At 52.2% G+C, this 19,411-nt stretch overlaps 1 protein-coding gene across 1 annotated transcript in view; it reads right to left on the bottom strand.

The window, feature by feature from the left end:
- Positions 1 to 17,484, bottom strand: part of LOC136049948 (opioid-binding protein/cell adhesion molecule homolog) — a 246,962-nt gene extending 229,478 nt beyond the window's left edge. The window contains exon 1 of the mRNA XM_065738521.1: positions 17,337 to 17,484. Coding sequence (XP_065594593.1) covers positions 17,337 to 17,397 — 61 coding nt within the window. The 5' untranslated portion in view covers positions 17,398 to 17,484. The remainder of the gene's footprint in view (positions 1 to 17,336) is intronic.
- Positions 17,485 to 19,411: the final 1,927 nt, after the last annotated feature.

Below are 19,411 nucleotides of genomic sequence, written 5' to 3'. Positions count from 1 at the left end.
TCTATCCAGGCAGATTAGGAGGTTTAGTGCTGCTTCTCCATTATCCTAAATAAAGCAGCCTTTCAGAATTGCTTCAGACGTATTAGATCATGTACTTTTTACACTTCCAGAGACACTGGTTATAATATCTTTTTAACAACGCCGGGCAGAATCTATTTTCTTCTTCCACTGAGCTGAAAAATACTGTTTTCTCAAGGAAGAAGAAAAAGGAGGAGGAAAAAAAAAAGCTATTGATTTTGTTTAGGGTCAGAATAAAATATCATTGGAGTGGGTGTTGAAATCCTCAGCCACGAATTACTTCCAAAGTGACAGTTTGGGCTGCGGAGATTTTTCTTGTGAAATAAAACAAAACAAATGAAACATCGTGTTCTTCATCTACAGGTATATGCTCAGGGCTCCCACTGGTTCCAGCTGGTTCCTGCTGACCTTAATCTCCATTCTGATCTATTCTCCCCTCTTTCCCATCCCTGCTGGAGTCAAACCATGGCCAGAACCAAACCCCACTGTCCACGCACCCCATTGTCACACTGTGGTTGGCAAAGACCTTCAAGACCCTCAACCCAACCCCAACTCATCGTCATTGACCACGTCCCTGAGTGCCCCATCCCTCCAGCCAGGACAGCCCTCCTCCTGCCGCTTTTGAAGGCAAAATATGGCAGGGAAGTCCCCACCCACAGCCTTCAGCTAGAGCTCACTTTTCCAAAGAGTCAGAAAATTAACTCCCATTTATATGCACAAGCTGCTTCCCTCTAATCTATACACCTATCTCCGCTCTTCTGCTGCTACAAGAGAAGAATATTTGCTTTAAATACAATAATTTCTTTATAAATAAAGAACAGGCAACACTTTTGAAAAGGAAACCAGATGTCTACCTCCCCTTTTCTGTGGTTTCTGCTCTTCAGCATTGTGTGCACAAGATAGAAGCGTGCCACTAGAACGAAGAGATCTGTAGGCCCCTGCCTTCCCCTCTCTATTTTATTTTATTTATTGAGATTTATGCAAATGCCTGAAGAGGTCACCTACCCGTATGCTCTCTATGCCCTTGACATAACTTTAAAATGCATCATAAAAACGTCCTGGGCACGGCAGTATAATTTAATATCACACACCACCAGGAAGGCACATAACTGAAAAAGCCTAAACCTTCCCCTGCTGCAGATATGCTCCCTCCCCAGGCATATACCTGCACACATATATATATGCATTTTAGCTTCCATCAGCTCTTTCCTTTCTCATCACCTTCTGTTCGGGGAAATCTCAGCCTATTCTCGTCATTTCTGCTGCTCAGCTCTGTCCCCTACCAGACTCTCCCCCCCATACTCTCCACCCGTGGCTCTGGGGATGCACCACCTAGGAGCTGCTCCTGCCACAGCCCATCCTCATGGCCACCATCCATCCCTGCCAGAGCATCAGGGACTCCTGTTCTTCTCCATGCACCTGAGCACAGAGCCATGGATTGCTCTGAAAGCTCTTGGCTTCCTAGAGCTTGTATCATAGAATGGTTTATGTTGGAGGGGATCTTAAAGTGCATCCATGGACTGGTTGTCCCCCACCAGATGAGGTTGCTCAGGGCTCCATCCAACATGACCTTGGACATCTCCAAGGATGGGGCATCTACAACTCCTTTAGGCAATCTATTCCAGTCTGAGTAAATAATTTCTTCCTAATATCTAACCTAAATTTCCCTTCTTTTAGTTTAAAGCCCTTCCCTCTTGCTCTACCGCTGTAAGACAGTATAAAAAGTCAGCCCTCCTCCTGCTTATAAACTCCCTCCAAGTACTGAAAGGCCACAATGAGGTCTCCCTGGGGCCTTCTCCAAGCTAAATAAGCCCAACTCCTTCATCCTTTCTTCAAAGAAAAGGTCCTCCAGCCTTCTGAGCGCCTTTGTGACCCTTCTCTGGACCTGACACAGCCCTCCATCCGGTGGAAACAATTGAAGTGCAACAAAAGCACCAAAAAATTCACCCCAGGTTCTTCACCCCATCCTGTTCCTGTGGAGATGCCAAACTGCTCCTATGGTTCCACAAGGCTCAGAGCAGGTCAAGGCACTCCCAAGCACACAGATGCTGTCGGGTCAGCAAGAAGACAGTCTGCACCACAGTCCGGGAAACTACGCCCACCCCAAACCAACTTTGAGCAGGAAAACTGCCTGTCATTCAGATCACCACGTGGATGTGAGCTCCCCACTCATCAACCTCCCAACCCTGGGGACCTGCCTGTGCTGGGGCAGAGCTCCCTGCTGCTGTCTCAGGATGCCATTGGATCCCTCTGCAGCATCTCTTCACGGTTCCCGGCCACCGCTCCCTTGGGAATGAGCACGAAGAGCGAACTAATGAGTCTATTAGACTTAATTAAGCTAATGTGAAATTATTTACTTAATCTGGGAAGATCTTATGATGGCAAGAAATCCCCATGGAGAAAGCATGCAGCTGCCTTGCAGACGAGCAGAAGCTCACGAGCAACTGGTTGCTAGAGCCTTCAGACAGGCATCAGTGCAGGGATAGGGCCCCATCCTGCCATGGTGCTTTGGTCTGCGACACCTGGGATCTGCTTCCAGCTCTTCCACCCATCCCACCCATGCTGAAGTCACCAGGAATGGCAGCTGGATGCAGACAAGGCTCATCCATGCACAGCCCTTGCAGTCCTCTTGCAGGAGCAGCCCCAGGGACATCGGTATCAGCACTGCTGCACGGGATGTGCACAGAGCAGAGGCTGCAGAGGCGAGAGGGGATTTTGCCTCGCATATTTCACTTTCTTTTTTTTCCCCCACATTAGTAAGAAAGCTTAATGCTTGCTTTGAATTCTTAATACGACCGAGTTCTTTTTGCCACTTATTTTGTTTTGTCATGCACTACATACAATTACACATCTCTAATCCGCAAATCCTCCCCCGACACCAGAACACGTGCCAAGCCTTTCCTTTTTGCTGCCGCCGCATTAAAGGTCTTTGGAGACTCACTCACACTGCAGAGCAGGATGCCCTTACCGAGCTGGAAAGCTCAGACCCCAAACCAGTTCCCCCCCAGAGGATGGGGCCCTCACTGCAAGGATCCTGCAAAAGATCCCGCTCCCACCCCGGCTGTGAGGTGCTTGGCTCAGCATCTCTCCATCGGAAATCACATCTTGCAAATCTCCCCCAGTGCAGAAACTCGCCTGTCAGATATTAGCTCAGCAAAATCTGGCAGGCAAATGATCTAATTAATAATCAGCACTATCAGGAGTTTCCACTTTTCTCAGGCAGCCAAACAGGCAAAAGCTCCTGTGCAAATGGGACGCCTCGCTGCGCTGCCACAAAGTTGGATGGCAGCTGCTGCACTTCCTGGGGTCTACATGGGGTCGGGGGTCCCAAGGGCCACCCATGCACCCCCCAGGCCAGCAAAGCAGGCTCATATGCTGGCTTCCCATTTTCCAAAGGCGGAAGAAACCCCCGCTCCTTTTCTGCCATCAACGGGGAGAGCAAAATAGGATGCTACAACAAAAGCAGTGCCCCCAGGAGCAATAGCCATCACCAGCAGTGCCAGTCCCTGTTGCTCACCCCCAACGTGGTGCCTGTCAGAGGCAACGCTTTATCTTCCCCTTATCTCCCTCTCCCTCTTCTCCCACCTCCACCCACATCCCTCTGCTAAACGATGCTCATATCCCATCTGTGCTATGAACTGTCAGGAGGCCACGAACGTCACCGATCACCCATCAGAGACAGTGCTATCTCCTCCCTGCAGCAGGAAAGGGGAAAGTGATACCAGCTGGGGCTGCAAGAGGGGCCAGAGCACATCTGCCAGGAGCAGCAATGCCAGCAGCTCCTCCCGACCCTGCTCAGGGTAAGGAAAGAAAGAGACACATCAATTTGCAGAGCCCTGAGCCAAAATCCAACATTCACCTTCTTTAAGTGTAATTTATTCAAGCTGCTTTATTATTGCAGATCCCAGCAGAGATGGAGAGGTCACAGCTGGAGCAATAACAATAATAATAAAAAATACTTAACTCAGAAGAGTATCTTGTACGAGTTCATCGTGCTTTGGGGAGATGCCTTTTTTCTAGCCAAGGTGTTATAAAGAAATTGAAGACAACAAGGGCAAAGAAAAGCAGCTCATCCCAAATCCATCCAGAACAAACTCCTGCTCAGCAAGAGCTCAAACTCAGCCCGGGTGCACCTCCAGCCCCACAGCAGGGTGAGCCCCTCTATCTCTGCCCATTTCCTCCTCCTGATGAGCCAACTCACCACACTGATGCCACAGCTCAGCTCCGTGCACGGCCAGAACCCATCCAGCCGAGGGCTGCACAGTGCCCTGCAGGCACAGAGTTCCCCTTTTTGGGCTCATTCCCACTAATTTCACCCCCAGAGAGCACAGCCCTGGCACAAACTTCACTGCAAGCTCAACCACCTTCATGGCACAGAGCAAACCTTCTTGGAGGAGGAGGGTGGGGGGATGGACAGGGGCTTTGCACCCCTCTGTTCATGAACCCAATTAGGCATATGCCGAGGAAAGGGTGTATGTATATTAGATTTTAATTAAGCCGTGTTAATTATAATCTATGAGATGTGCTTACTGCTTATCTGATAATTATGAGAAAGCCAATTTGGCTGCTGGCTTGTGACTAATTAAGTGGAATTAGTAATGATAATTATAGATTTAATTTTTGTTTGCCTTTATTGGCGATGGGGGTAAACTGGTTTGGAGGGCTGCAGAGAAGGGAGTGGGAAACGCCAAGGGAAAAGATGGCCCCTACGAGAGCCCGCCTATGGCTTCACAAGAAAAGTGCATTTTCAGCAGGAAAAAAACCCACAAATCAGGCTTTTTTCTTATTTTTGCCAGCCCATATGAGACTGCTGAGCTCTGGGAAAAAGTTTGAGAATTGGGTAACTGGGAGTTTGGCATTTTCTGCCCCACAAAGAGGAATGCCCCACTGGTGCTGCAGGGACGGGGCAGCACTGAGCTGGGGGAGGCGACAGCAGGAGCCCCCACCACCCTCCATCCCAAAATGGGGGGGGGGAAATTGGCCTTTCCCAGCAAAATGTCAACATCTCCCATTTCTGTCCTGAATCATCACCAACCACTTTTTGGAAATGTCAGAACTCAGACTTCAGGGATTACTGAGGGAGGTGAGAATTGGAGGCTGCAGCTTCGAGCTGCGGCGTTCCCCTTCATCCCACACTGCCCCAACTCCAAGCTGCCAGGAAGGGGAAAAAAAAAGACAATTTTTGGATGCTGACACCCCCCTCCCCCCCTCCACAGTATAATTTATAGGATATGAGATAACTATTAAATATTACTGCGGCTGTGTGCCTCCTCTGAACGCATTTTCCTCCCTCTCTGAACACTTGCTGTGGCCACGGGCTGCCAAAGTGGCCCCAAACATTACACGACGGAGTGAAAAGGCAAAGACTCCAATTACAAAGAAATGGAGGGAAAAATAATAATAATAATAATACAGTGCAGCTGGATTTTTAAAAGGGCCAGATAAACTCGCAGCTGCATGACACCACGCGGAGCCGTGCAAGCTAAGCTAATGATAATTGAATCTCCTGCTGTAGGGGGGGCAGGGATTGCTGGCTGTGCACGGGATGGCAGCGACCTGGGAAGCTCAATGGGGTGGTGGTGGAGGCAGAGCACAGAGCATGCTCTGCTCCATCCCCGCTTCAAAAGGGGCAAAACCCAGAGGTTGCTGTGCCCACGCTCCTTCACATGAGCGACGTTCCTGATGCCCAACTAAATAATGCATGCCAGCATCAGGTATAAATTACAGGCGGTAGAGAGGGAAGACAATGCGAGCTGAATGCATTAAGGCAGCAGCCCGGGTGCAGCGTGGCTCATTTGCAAGATGCTGCTGCAAACTGCTGTGCTCCTGCTGCTGAGCCCGCAGGTAACAGCACAGAGAACTGCAGGGCCGGCTCCGAGCAGGGCTCAGCTCGAGGAAAAGCACCTGACCTGACTGCAAAGCTGCTGCTGGCATCAAACCGGGGTGTTCCTGGGGAGCAGACTCCTGGCCAAGGAGTTTTGCATGCAGGACAAATCCCCGTGGCTGACTGCCACGGCCTGAAATAGGCACTGCACACCCAGCGACCGCAAATCCACTTCTATGAGAGGGGAAATTAGACTGGGCATAAGGAAAAAGTTTGTTTTTTTAAATGAGGATAGTAAAGCCCTGGAACTGGTTGCCCATCAGGCTGCGTGGGGCTCTGAGCACCCCGCAGGGAAAAGCCAATTTCTCTTAATCAAAGCATCACCAGCAATTCCAACATCATTAAAGAAGCAAAATCCAGCGGTGGGACGAAGGGCAGCCAAAGCCCCTCTCCCCCAGGGATTTGCAAAGAAATGCCATGAAAGCAGATGATCAGGACGCTCTGCAAACTCTGTCCACAGTTTCCACCTAAAGCAGCATAGCACAAACCATTGCAACCAGGCTGAACATCAGCTCTGAGTGCATTTGCTGAATCACGCTTTCAGGGTCCTGCACTTAATTCCTCTGCAATGCATTTAATACCTTTGCTTCCCGTCCTAAAGAGCTCTGGGATTCACTGGATGGAGAGTGCAAACAGCTTTGACTCCAACCTCGTGCTCAGCTTTACAAGGAAATCATTCATTTGGATTTCCCTGATGAGCAGTAAGGTAAAGCAGGTCAGTATCCAGCCTTGTAGATATAAATAACAGTTGTGAGATGAACCAGCTCCACGCCATTCAGATCTCTTTGCTGAGCACTTCTGCACAGGGCTGGCCAAGGATGCATTGCTGAGTGCTTACTTACCCCTCCAAAAAGGGGAAAAATGGGGTTTTAAGAGAAAAATGCTTCATGATACCAGATGAGCTGTTGGATACGGAGAAGATGAGACAGAAAGGCAGAGTTGGTAAAAACTACAGCTTGTAATTTCATTGCACCTTCCCTACTCAGTAAAAGGGTTCCACTCAGAGCATCTCTCCCATCCAACCCAAAAAGGATTGCTCTGATCCCATACACGCTCCCCTGGCAGGGAAAGCAGGCCCATCCATGGCTGCTCCCATCCAAAGGGCTTCCCTGCCTTATTATGGGAACGCAGCCAGCAGCTTGGGGTCTGGGGGAACTGCAGGGAATTCACCACTCCCTGAGCATGCACGGGGAGGGCAGGGGGCACAGCAGCATCAGAAGCTCAGTCCTATCCCCAATACCAGCGCTCCAAGGGACCCTCCCACGGGATCCTTCTCACCCAGCTATTGTGAACCCATAGGAGAGCAGCACATGCAGCAGGTCACGGGGAACCGGGGCTGCCCTGCATTGCTGCTAACCCCCGAGGAAATCCCTCCTTACACACAGCAGCACGCTCCTTTCAGCAAGCAGCCTCCGTCTTCCCTGCAAGAGGCTGAGCCTCGCCTGCTGCGGTGTCTTCGAAGGAGAAGGCTATCAGCTCCAAACAGCCGAGACCTTTAGCTCAAATCCATTAATCCTCTTTATTAAACCCAGGTCACCTCTGAGTCCTGGCAAATTAACCAGCATCTCCCCACTGCAAGTACATCAAGAGGAAACGCGCTGTACAGCGCCTGTAATTTTCATGGACCAGGGCTCCGGGGTCAGAGGGCTTCCCGAGCTCCATTCTCTGCCTTTGTCAATTTAAAAGGGAACATCGGCTTGCACTTGTATAAATTACAGGAGAGGCAGAGCAGGGACTGCGGGGCACTCTGCAGCCTCCAGCCACACCACTGTCCCCCATTCTGCCCCAGTTAGGAGCAAGGCCACAAGCAGCAATGACAAGGAATAAACAGGGCTGGGGACAGCCTGAGCACAGCCACCAGCAACCAACAGTGGTCGGGCACTGGGTGCTGAGCCTGGCATCCACCAAGGCTCCCTTGGCCCTTTGCCTTTGTGCTGCTGCTAATAAATGCCACATCCCCGTGCCAGCCCAGCTGGGAAGCGAGAGAAAGAGCCTGGGAGGGCTTTGCTCCAGCTCAGAAGTAGGTGGAAAATTGTTGCCTTGTTCCCTGAAATTCCACCATTTGAAAATCTCCTCCCGCTTTCTGCGGTCTCCTGGTGGAGCCACTCTACTCTGAGTGCTACCAGGGCCAGCACGGCCCCACTTCTGAAGAGCCCCGTCCATCTCGCTGGGCTGGGGACACTTTGGGAACAACTGCATTATAAGGACTGCTTATGCACCCAGGAGGAGAGCTCCAGCCTGGGGAATGGAGGCCATGGGCTGGGAATCCAGATGTGGAGCCGCAGCTCTGCCCAGGACACAGCCCCTGCTCCTACAAACTGCATCCTCAAAGCAAACCAACTTCACAGAGCTATTTTTGCCAGTGAGGAGTACTTACAGTTGGTAAGTGAAGAAATACACATTTTTCAAAGGAAAAAAAATACGGTGGGAAAATTCCCAAGCAGCTCAATAAGAGCTGTGAGCTTCACATCTCTTCCCCTGAGACAACTCCATGCAGTGCTTGTGAGCCACAGCTGTACCACCACAGGGCTGCAAACCCACCCACTCGAGCTGAGGATTTTCAGCCCAGCTGAAGGCAGCGGAGGATCTCAGCCCTCACCCTTCACCAGGGTCTGAGTTAGTGGCAGGGTCAGAGCACGGCATTTTAAATCTTCCAGCTACCAGCATGCATCGCGGCTTTAGTTTCTTATTAAAAAGACAATTTCTTGCTGTATTTAATCACCGCAAGGTCATTGCGGTGACAGTTGTCAGCATCCCAGCCTGGGAGCTGGAGGAGCAGAGCCCCATCCCGCTGACCAGATAAAGGACCCGATGCTGGGCCTCATCTTGTTTGCAGTCGTGAGGTGCCCACCTCCGTGTGCAGATGAAGGTGTGGGTGGGCTGGTGTCAGCACCCCGCAGGTGCCCGGGGAAGCTGCCGTTCTCTCTGCTCATCAGGAGCCCCGAGGAGAGAAATTGCATCGTTCCCTTCGCGGCCCTCTGCCCACCTCGAACCAATTTCTCTTCCTTTTAATTCAATTCAGCTCCTCCTGACCTTGGCTGGCTGGTGTTGCAGAGTTTCTCTCAACAGATAGCACCAATTACAGAGGTGTGAAAATGGAAGGCTTTCAATTTGGAGAACAAACCCAAGGAACTGGAACTTTATTGAACTGAGATACAGGGGGTGGAAAAGGGGGAGAGGATGGGGGCACGGGTTTAGAAATATTCCTTATGCTCGCATCAGAAACCAAATGTTGTGACTTATTTCCCTCAGAGGGGAACGGGGAAGGTCTGGCCATAAAGCAGGGCTGCCCCAAGACGTGACAGCTCCCCTCTCTCCATCCCAATCTCCACCAGCCACACGCCGACCCAGCTCCAAACCTCACCTTGATCCTGACACAACCCATCAGTGGGGCAGGGGACAACGTCACACCATGAGAGCTCTCTGCCAGAGCAACACGAAGAGCAAAGAAGTCCTCCCAGCCACATTTTGGCTGGCGAGCACATCACAGCTGGCTCAGCACCCTCTTTCAGGTGCTTCCTCCCAAGCCCCAGCCCTAGGGGCCAACACAAGGGATGAGCAGCTTGTTCTGGCCTCTCTCAAGAGTTTCCATGAGCTCGCTGGCTCGTGGTTTTGCAGCCAGCACGTAGCACCTCCCGGATCCCCGGCCAAGCCGCGACCGCAGCTCCCCCCAACGACTGCCCATAAATCCTCCGAGTCAGTAAACAGCCGAATTACGGCTCCCCGCCATTGCTTAGCTGCTTTTGACACTAATTGCTCTGCGGAGTGTGTGCAACTGGCAACACCTTATTAAAAGTGAAATATATTATACTGTCCACTTATTGCTACTTTATAAAGATAAAGCACCCCGACTATGGGGAAAGGCTTGGAAAAGGCATCGAGCAGCAGCCCCGCTGCAGCCGGCGGACGCTCCGACGCACAGAGCAGAAGCACGGCGAGCATTACTGGGATAAATGTGTGCTCTCAGTTAAACTGCAGAGTGTTTCCATTTTGAGCCCAAGGGCTGAGAGGAGAGCGTGCTTGAGAGTTTCCTCTCCGCTCGCCTCCCGGTTTCAGCCCTGAAATCACTGCTCTCAGACCTTCAGAGGTACAGAAGGACAAGGGGATCGAGAGCATGCTGCCTTCCTGCCTACACCAAGAGCAGCAGAGAGTGCCCACTGACTCACAAAGCCACGTTTGCTGCCTGCATGCCACCAACCTCCAGACATCACCGTCACCCCTGAGCATCACTGCTCTGAGTGCAAGCCGTGGTGCTCCAAGCTCCGCTTCAGCACAGCAGAGAAATGTTGGGGTCCAATGCTTTGATTTCAGTCTTCTGACTGTGTTTCTCGATGGATGAATCTGAAACCTGCTGTTTCACCAGGAAAAATGTGTAAAAGCCTCCAGTTCAGATTTGGAACTACAGCGAGGACACGTCTTTTAACACGTCTCTCCATGCATGCCTTAGGCAAGTCATTCTCCCTCTTTATTCCTTGGTTTCTCTGTCTGCACAAACAGGGACCATGAAATTCCGCTTCTTCGTGAAGTGTTTTAAGATCTACACGAACAACCACAACACACAAGACCCGATGCCACGTTCCAGTAATAAATATTTCGATCCAGGCCCTCGAGCTTTCCCTCACCACCTGATTTGGAGAGAATTTTTGTTCTTTTTTTTTTAATTAAAACGCTGTTTCTAGCTGTGAACGTGACAGCCAGCAGAAGACAGAAGGAAGGCAAACACAGGGGATGACACCAAAGAGCTCCGCAGCCCGCAGAGCTCACACGGATGAGGTACAGAAAGCCATGGGCTTAGGGGGAAAATGCCAGCTTGTGGGAATTCGTTTTGTGCTAAAATGAAGATATTCCTTACGTACAAGAGCCCTTACATCCACATCCCGTGTGTGCTTTGCAGAGTGCAGGTATTACTACTTATCACTTATTGGTTATTTCCCACGTGGCTGAGACACAGAGCCACCTCCATCAGCTCCCAGCACCGAGTCCTGGAGGAAACGGTGCATCCTGAGCAACGCACCTGAAATATGCAGGCTCTCTGGTTCAACAAGTTCACACCCAAGCAGGATCAATTCCTCCTCACTCCTGAGGTATCAGCGGGTAATTGGGTATCACGCCGTGATGAGCAACCTAGTTTGCTCAGAAGCTGCAAACTTTAATCTTCATCCATTCCTCGTACGCAGAACGGAGGGAGGAACAGATCAAAGGAGAATGGATCAAATTCAGCTGCATTTGGGCACAGATTGCAGAAAAGAAAGGGACTCAAAACGGCTCGGGCTTCTAAGGCTCAGCATCTTGATAAGACTCGAGTACAGTAGAGCAGAGTCACTGTCCCTTCTGCAGCCACCTGCAGCCCCAGCACCGCCTCCCTCTGCTCTGGGGCAGCTCCTGATCTCGACTCTGCAGGCAGCCAAGTTGCACGGCAGCATTCACCCACCTCTGCAAACACCTACACCCACTTCCAGCTCCCTGCAGCCCACAGCCGTGGTCCTGTTTCCACGCCAGCAAGGAGGGTCACATCACTATACCCTATGGCACCGGTGAGGACAAGGAGGTGCTACCCCACGCTTTGCAGGCTACGAGGTGCCACCTGGCTGCAGAAGATTGCCACCTTGGCCACATTAAGAAGGGACAAGGCAGATGGATGGGCTGAGACAGACAGAAGAACGCCACGGGCAGCAGCACGACCTGCTTGACAGACTTCCCTACTGATCAAAGCTAACTTTGCTCAGGGGTTTTGACATCTGATTAATTACATCGCACCGGCTTGCTCCGTAGGCTCCGTTTCAGCAGTCCTCACCTCCCATGCTCATGGGGCTCCGCAGCCGAGCCTGGTGCCAGCAGAGGAGGGACAGTGGGAGGACAGCTCTGCCAAAAGCCCTGGCCTGTCCCTGTATGCCCCGAGATAAGGAAGGGGATGGCTGGGAGCAGAGCCCCTTTGTCTGCACAGTGTTTGTCACGGGCAGATAGGACACGGCTGCCTCACGCTGACATTTTGGTGACCAAATTAACATGCGCCGCCATGGAGACTAAATGTCATTAGCCTCATTAGAAGTGATCGCATTAAAACACACCAAAAAAAATTAAAGTGAAAATTAGCCAAAGCTATTCAATAAAACAACAGGTTGATCTGGCAGGGACCAGACAGCCAATGCCAACTGGGAGCGGGTTGGGTGGAGGTCTCCACGGGGTCTGCTGTCACATCCAGCCCCACTGCGGCCTCGCTGCTGGAGCCAGCACTGTCATACGTAGTCAGACACGTGCCTGGGATACGTCTGTGCATGGCCGTGTCTAACAGGGACAGGGCTTTTTTTAGCAGCATCCAACTCCAGGTTTCTCTCGGATTCTTCCCATTCAATTACTGGCCAACGCCAACCACATTTTGTTTATGTGCTGTGACAAGACTGCTGCACAGGGTGGAAGGATTAGTGGAGTAAGTATTGTCCTGTCCTTGTAAAGGGAAGAATTTTTCCTGTAGCCCCTCTTGCTATGCAAATACCATTTCCATTGGGGAGGGAGAAGTCAGAGGGCCCTTGCAAGATCCTGCTTATGACAGAGCAGATTTGAAAGCGCAGAGATCTCCTTCCCCCTCCTTCCCTTCTGTCAAAAATTATAATCATCATTTTCCAGCTTGCTGAACAATCAAAGTGTGGCCTATATTCGCTGGAGCTCCTTCCACACGCTACATGCATAGCAACAAGTACAGGAAACAAAAGCCAGAAGTAAACAGTCATGCAGGAAGAGGCGATGGGCTGCCAGGTGGGTGAGGATGAAGGCTCCTTGGAGGCACTGCGTGGGCTGCACAGCATGGATCCCTCCCCAGTGCCCTCGCTCGGGGAGCCTGAAGTCCACTACAAAGACCCCTTCCATGGTTTGCAAGGGAACATGGGGATGAAGCATCCCTGCTCATTGCAGAGCAGTTGGACTAAATGACCTCTGAAGGTCCCTTCCAACTCAAATGGTTCTGTGACTACGACAGATGCACCTGGGCCGTTTTATCAGCGGACACGGCGACGTTCCTGCAGTCACAGAAGGGAGTTCAGCCCTTTTGCTGCAGGTCCACTTGGTCCACAAGTGGCTGCTGACTTAACCATCGTGAAGGAGCCCACAGTCCCAAACACAAAAAACCCTACGTGCCCCAGCAGGGAGCTTCACCCACGGCGTTAAACCAACCAGTGCCCAGCCCTGGCCGACAGCACAGACCTCCTGTTGTTCTCCCCAGCACTCCAGCCTCAGCACCCATCCCAAGGCACAGACCTGGCAGGGTGACACACACACTGGGCTCCCCTTCCCTGCGGGTTGCAGAACACTTCCATCTCCAGAGCTGTCAATCCAGCACTTCTCACTAGCGCTGAATTCACAGAAAAGTAAACCTAAAAATAACTCTTTTTTTCCTTCCCCCCTTTCCTTGCCTCATCGCACACGTGTCCTGCAGGCACATGACTGTGCTGCAAAGGCAACAAGTAAAGCATCCCTGCATGGCCCCACTGCTACACCGATGTCACTGCATCAAGCTGAGCCCTGCTGCCCAGGGCTGATGTGTCCATCCACAGAACACAGCCCACAGAGGTTCAATCACCCTAGGAGCATGGTAACACAGTCCCAGAGCTCTCAGGAAGCAGGTAAATGTTTCTTTCCTCTAAGTAAGGAGGAAAAGAGGAGTTTCCTTAAAAACCCACCCACTGAGAAGCAAGTGTCAAAGCCACCTCTGTACGTGCAGTTGCTGCATTGGTAATTATAAGTACCATGCCTTCATTAGAGAAAGGGAGGGAAGGAGATTTGTGGCAGAGCTGTTATTATTTTTAAGTTTAAACAAAAAAGGAAAAAAAGAAGACAAGTTTGACAGCTGAGATCACAGCCCACCCTGCACTCACTTCGCAGCTGGGAGCATCTCAGGAGAGCTGGAAGCAGCACTGGGATCTGCCTGTCTGGGAAAGGGAAAAGGAGAGGGCTGCCAAGCCCTGGCTGACAGCAGAGACAGCAGTCAGCTTTGAGCACAGATGACCCCACAGATTGTAATAAGGAAAAAAACAAATGTACAGAAGGTATTTTGTTTTGGTGGGGACCTCTTCTGGGGACAGGATGGTGGGTGACCACCGGCTCTGGGTGCAACCACACAGAGGTTCAGCGTGCTCCAACCAAGCTGAACACAAACTTCAAATTGAACATTCAAGTGTAAAATACGAAGACGGCTGTTTATGCAACTTCAGATCCCCCAGAACCAAATATTCAGGCCTTTGGGGAAGATTTTCAGAGGCATCAGTTAACATTCCCAGCTCCCACTGGTGCCTCTGAACCATTTCAGCCCCAGAGTCCCCAGGACAAATTGCTCCAGAAACTCATGCTGCAGAGGGCTTGCACAGAGGAAAAGCTGTGTTTGCTCCTCCTTCTGTCGCATTCCTGCCTGAGGCCATTTGGAAAGGTGAGCAAATGGCAGCCCAAGGCATGGGACAGCTAATGGGACAACAGGGACAGCATCTGCAACTGATGGAGGGCTGACGGCCGCAGCAGCACATCCACTACCATCCCCAGCCTTCAAGAGAGCTCAGAAAAAAATCCCTTTAAGTCTAAGTTGGGATGACACTGAAGCAGAACTAATATGCTCCAGGTACTTATTCTTCAGCTTAGTTGCAGGGATCAGCAGCTCTCTGCCAGTCCTGCATCCCCCGTGGCAGAGGGGTGACAGCTGTGTCCCACGTGGCGGTGGCAGCCAGCAGCCCCAGCCATCACTCCTGAACAGAGAGAAAACCCTTCGTAACTCAGTTTCTTCATTTTAGACTGGATTTCCATCCACCACCAACGCCACACAGCCCACACGAGGTTCGGTTACGAGTGGGTGCAGAAAGCAAATCCCACGTGCAAGAGGTGGCAGCAGAGCACTGGGGACTCTGCCCAGCAGGTTTCCAGATGCCAGGACCCGCAGCACCAGGAGCAGCTGTCCCACAGCCTGCAGGACTCGAGCCCCAGCTGGGAACAAGCCACTGCCATGACAAGTCATTTTGCCAAGCCAGCAAAGGCAGCAATATAAATGTCTAAACGAGCTGACACGCATTGATTTTCGCCACCAGTAGAGCCGTGATGTCACACCACAACTGCATCTCATCAGGAAGAGCCCATCTCAGAAAGCAAGACTGCCCAGGAACCTGCCTGCCCAAAGCCACTGGGTGACAACAACATTAGCCTTAGAAATTGTTTTGCATGGGAACCTGTCTTACAAAGAAATAAAGAGCTGCAGAGTAAGACGCTATCTATGACCAGAGGGGTCAGGGTTTCATTACTGCATTAACCTTTTGTGTCTTTAGATTCCACAAGAGCGAACTGGTAACGAGACAATGTGAGTCCCAGTGGGGGAAAAAAAAATACATTTTTTCCTAACAAAGGTAAAAGGGAGAAAATAAAAAGGAAAAGCAAAGAACAGAGGTGGGAGAGAAAGAGGAAAAAAACAGCAAATAAGCTATTACAGCTAATAATAACTTCACAGCGCTATTTTCTGCAGGAGCCTTCAAGTTGTGATGTTTCCCTTCACTCTAATTACACCTCTAAAAGCAGGTTCCCTTCTCACTTTAATCACCCCATGAGAAACTCCTGCAGGATGCACATAGAAATGGCGAGGAAAAGAATTCACACTTTGCAAACAGCCTCTGTGCATCCCAGGGGACCGTCACCTGCACAGAGCACGTGGGATTCAGCTTGGAAAAAAATAATAAACAACACTAAAAACCCAGAGGACAGAAGGCCCCAGGGGTTGGGAAAGGACCAAGGCAGCAGCTTGGAACACCAGAATGCTTTCCTTCCTTTACTGCAGGCAGCAGGTTTCAGTGTGATGGATTAACAGCTGAGCCCAGCTGGGCAAATTCCTAGGCTGGTCTGGCTCAGGGGACATTCAAAGCCAAAGCAGATATTGCTGCTCGATATAAATAAGAAAGGAAAGCTACAGCAACAAAGTGCAGATCAAGAAACTGCTCCCAAGTTATTGGAAGCTTAACTGCATGGTCCTTCCTCTTCTGGATGCTGCCTTGCATCCATTTCATTGCAATTTCAACCCAACAGCACTGGAGAGGGAAGCTGCCTCCACGCCAGGAAAACCCACTGCCATGTTTTGCTCAAGCTAAGACACTTTGCCTTAAAATCCCTTGTACTCTCCAATGGATGAGCACATCATCCCTGCTCTCACATGCTCTCTGCTGTGCTGTAGGTGCACCATTTTGGCTCGTGGCGTTGCTGGGGAGCCAGAGACAACACATTAAAGGCACTGCTGTAGGAGGTCCTCCATCAGCACGTCTCGCCCACAGCCCAGGCACACATCACATCACCCTGCCATCACAGCATCAGTGGGACCCAAGCATCAGCCAGCAGCACCCAACCCATGTCAGCAGCTGTTTCCCACCCCTGGACCCAGACAGTCCCACGACGTGAGCCTCCAGCAGCAACTTTGAGCCTGAGCCCCTCTGCACTCATCGCTGCCGTGGTGAGAGCTGCCTTCCAGCTATGACACAGCTCGCCTCTCCCCCTCCAGCTTCTTGCATGCCAGCCCTGCACTGAGAAGCACTGGAACTAAACCACGGAGAGATGCTCAAATTGCAGCTGTGCGTCTTCCCTGCCCTCCCGAGTCCAACATAATTCTCCCTGACAGTCATGAAAAACACATGTTGGGCTGAGATAGGATCCGAGCCTCAACATCCAGTCCCCATCTGTTTCAGCAGGGGCCCTGCAATCTTTTCAGCTGCTGGAAGCACACATCCTCGTCTGAAAATACCACTGACTTGTCCCCCAGGAGCAGCTCTGCTGCTCCCCCCTCCCCATGGAGGCACTGCAGAGCTGTGCTCACTGCCCCACTGCCGAGCATCAGCTCGGAGCCGGTGCTCAGTGCAAACCTTACGTCTCCCCCTCCTCCTGGTGAGCAGAGGGGATGAGGCCAGCCCTCATTTCAGGAGCCACCTGCCCAGCACACAGCAGCTGCAGCACCTTTGCTGCAGGTGAGCTCATTCCTGTGGGCGCCCACAACGGGGGCTTTGTTTTCACTTTGCACGCAGGGCTGGCACCCCGGTTTGCCCGGTGGCAATCAGCAGGGATGTGGGGGAGAGGGAAAGGGGGGAACAGCACGACAGCTCAGGGAGGATGGAGGGATGCAGGAGACACCGAACTTGGAAGGGGAAAGAGCTGCGTGATCCCACCACGTCTAGACAAGGCTCGACAGAGGGACCGGCTCACCCCATATGGGGGGTGCACACACGCACACACGGTGCAATGCCACTCTCCCGCACTGCCAGCACCCAGCGCTCTCCCCAGAAGCCAGCTCGCTGCTTTGAGCCCTGCTGCAGAGCATCTCGCTGCTGCGTGCGGCCGTGCGCTATGGGCATCCAGTCCGGGTCCCCCCAGCACGCACCGCCGCCTCTCCCCCCTCTGCCCCAGGATGGGAAAAGCTTCCCACGCTTCCTACCTGGGATGAAGAGCAGGGCAGTGGTGGCGGTGAAGACGATCCAGCAGGCAGGATGGTACATCTTGGAGCTGCGGTCGGCTCGCGGCTGATTTGCTTGCTGCTTGCTGCTGCCGCCGCTGCTTTCGTCTGCGTTGAATGCTGAGCAGGTTTAAATCCAATGTTTGCAGTGGGAGGGAGACTGAGTTAGCGAGCTGGAGAGAGAGAGAGAGACGGGAGCAGGCAGTCAGAAGCTCCGATTTTTCCTTGCACACACACGCACGCACAACTAGCTGGAGGAGCACCGGGCTCCGGCCGTGCACAGGGAAGCAGACCTCCTACCAGGCACCCATTGGTTCGGGTTGCTGACTGACACCCGCACACTGTCTCTGTGCCACGGGGGAGTTAAACACGGGCATCACCCCCCCTCCACCGGACCTGCACGTCCCACAGCCGCCTTCAGCCCTGTGCCCACGCCGTGCCCCCGGACGGGGTTCGCAGCCCCCCAACCCCCCCAGCTCGACCCTCACAAAGCCCACCACCCCCACCCCCCCGGGAGCAGCCAGCGGCTCTGCCTGCTGCCGAGGGAGGCGAACTGAGGATCCCAGCTTGGGAGTGGGAGTTTTTTTGCACAAAAATCTGACACACACAACTGTCTCCTTGCATCACAACTAGAGCTCTATTCCTCCCCCCCCCCCCCCCCCCTTCTGTGCATTAAACAGCTCCCAAAGGACACCCGGAACGGGCTCTCTGCTCTCGCTGCCCCTCAAACAGATACCGCTCGGCTTCAACCGAGGCAGAGTTTTTAAACCCTCTCCCTGAACCCCCCCTCCCCCTTCCCCCTGGCCCCCAGATCACACTCTGACACTGCTGCCGAGCTCTGAGCATCCCCAACCGACAGCCGTCCATCCCTCTGCCACGTGCCACAGCTCCCAGACTCCATCCACAGTTCCCCCCGGGGGGGCTGAGTGATATCTGACAGCCAAGATGCCCCCCTCCCCGCCCCTTCACGCAGCCCCCCCCCTCACTCAGTGCATTTGTGCACACCGGGGATTGGTTTCGCTGCGCTGTTCAGAAGTTTTCCAAAAGGAGTAACGCTGCTTTTGACGTTCTCTAAACAACAGAAAGAGCTCCTCGTTTCATATTCATCGCAGCTCTGTTAAAAATATATTGCGAGCCTTTTAAAATGCACAAAGGCAAAGGAAGGCGGTTTGTTTGGCGCAGCACCATCTCTGTCCTCATTACCTTAAGAACGGAAGAGTCTTTCCTTAATTACAGGCCAGCCTGAAGGTGCTTTTAGGCTGAGACTTTGGACTTCCAGCTCTGCACCCACGCTGACTTTTTGGCACCAGTAGCCACGACCTCCTCACCTTGCTCTCTCCCATCCCACTACCTTGCTCCTCTCTCGATATCTCTTTTTCCACCGCACTTTATCCTGGGGGCACAGCACCGTAATCCCCCTCTAAGACCCTTTTGGCCTTAAACACATCATCTGCCAATGAAAAATAAAGCAGAAAAACCATCAGCTGCATCCTCCCCACCCCCAGAGACCGCAGCAGGACATCCCATGCACAACCCCCCATCACAGTGCTCGCCCAGCGAGGGCTGGAAGCCGGGCACGCACCACCAGGGCAAACCCGGCTGCGTTTCACCCATCCATCTCTATTCATTTCCTACTCTCCATGAATAAATCACAAGTTTCTAAAAAGCTTTTAACTCAACCTCATTCCCACGTCACCCGCTGAAGGTGCCCCACCTCCCACGTCTTTAGGTGAGTTTGCGCACGCTTGCAGCACACGCGCCCGGGGATTTTTATCTTTTAATGGGAGTAAAGCTACATTGTTCACAACAGCCTTGACCTCTGGAAGAGCTAAATCATCGCTCTGAGCGAAATAAGAAAAAAAAACAAGCAGCCTCGTGCAGCCTGAGATGAGCACGACAACATTTCTCTGCTGGATTTCCCCGTGTCGGCGCTGAGCAAACTTATCCTCGTCTTGGGAGCGAGCCCGTGCAGCTCAGACCCCTCCTGCCAAGAGGTGTTTCAAGGCACAAGACCCCGCATGGGCATTAAGAGAGCCAGCTCCTCCTGGATCCCTCCC

The sequence above is a fragment of the Cyrtonyx montezumae genome, unplaced genomic scaffold (genome assembly GCF_038088225.1).
Source record: "Cyrtonyx montezumae isolate F1298 unplaced genomic scaffold, pur_monq_1.0 scaffold_22, whole genome shotgun sequence".
Taxonomy (NCBI): Eukaryota; Metazoa; Chordata; class Aves; order Galliformes; family Odontophoridae; genus Cyrtonyx; species Cyrtonyx montezumae.
The sequence above is the reverse complement of the archived record's forward strand: the minus strand, read 5'-3'. Positions and strand labels throughout refer to the sequence as shown.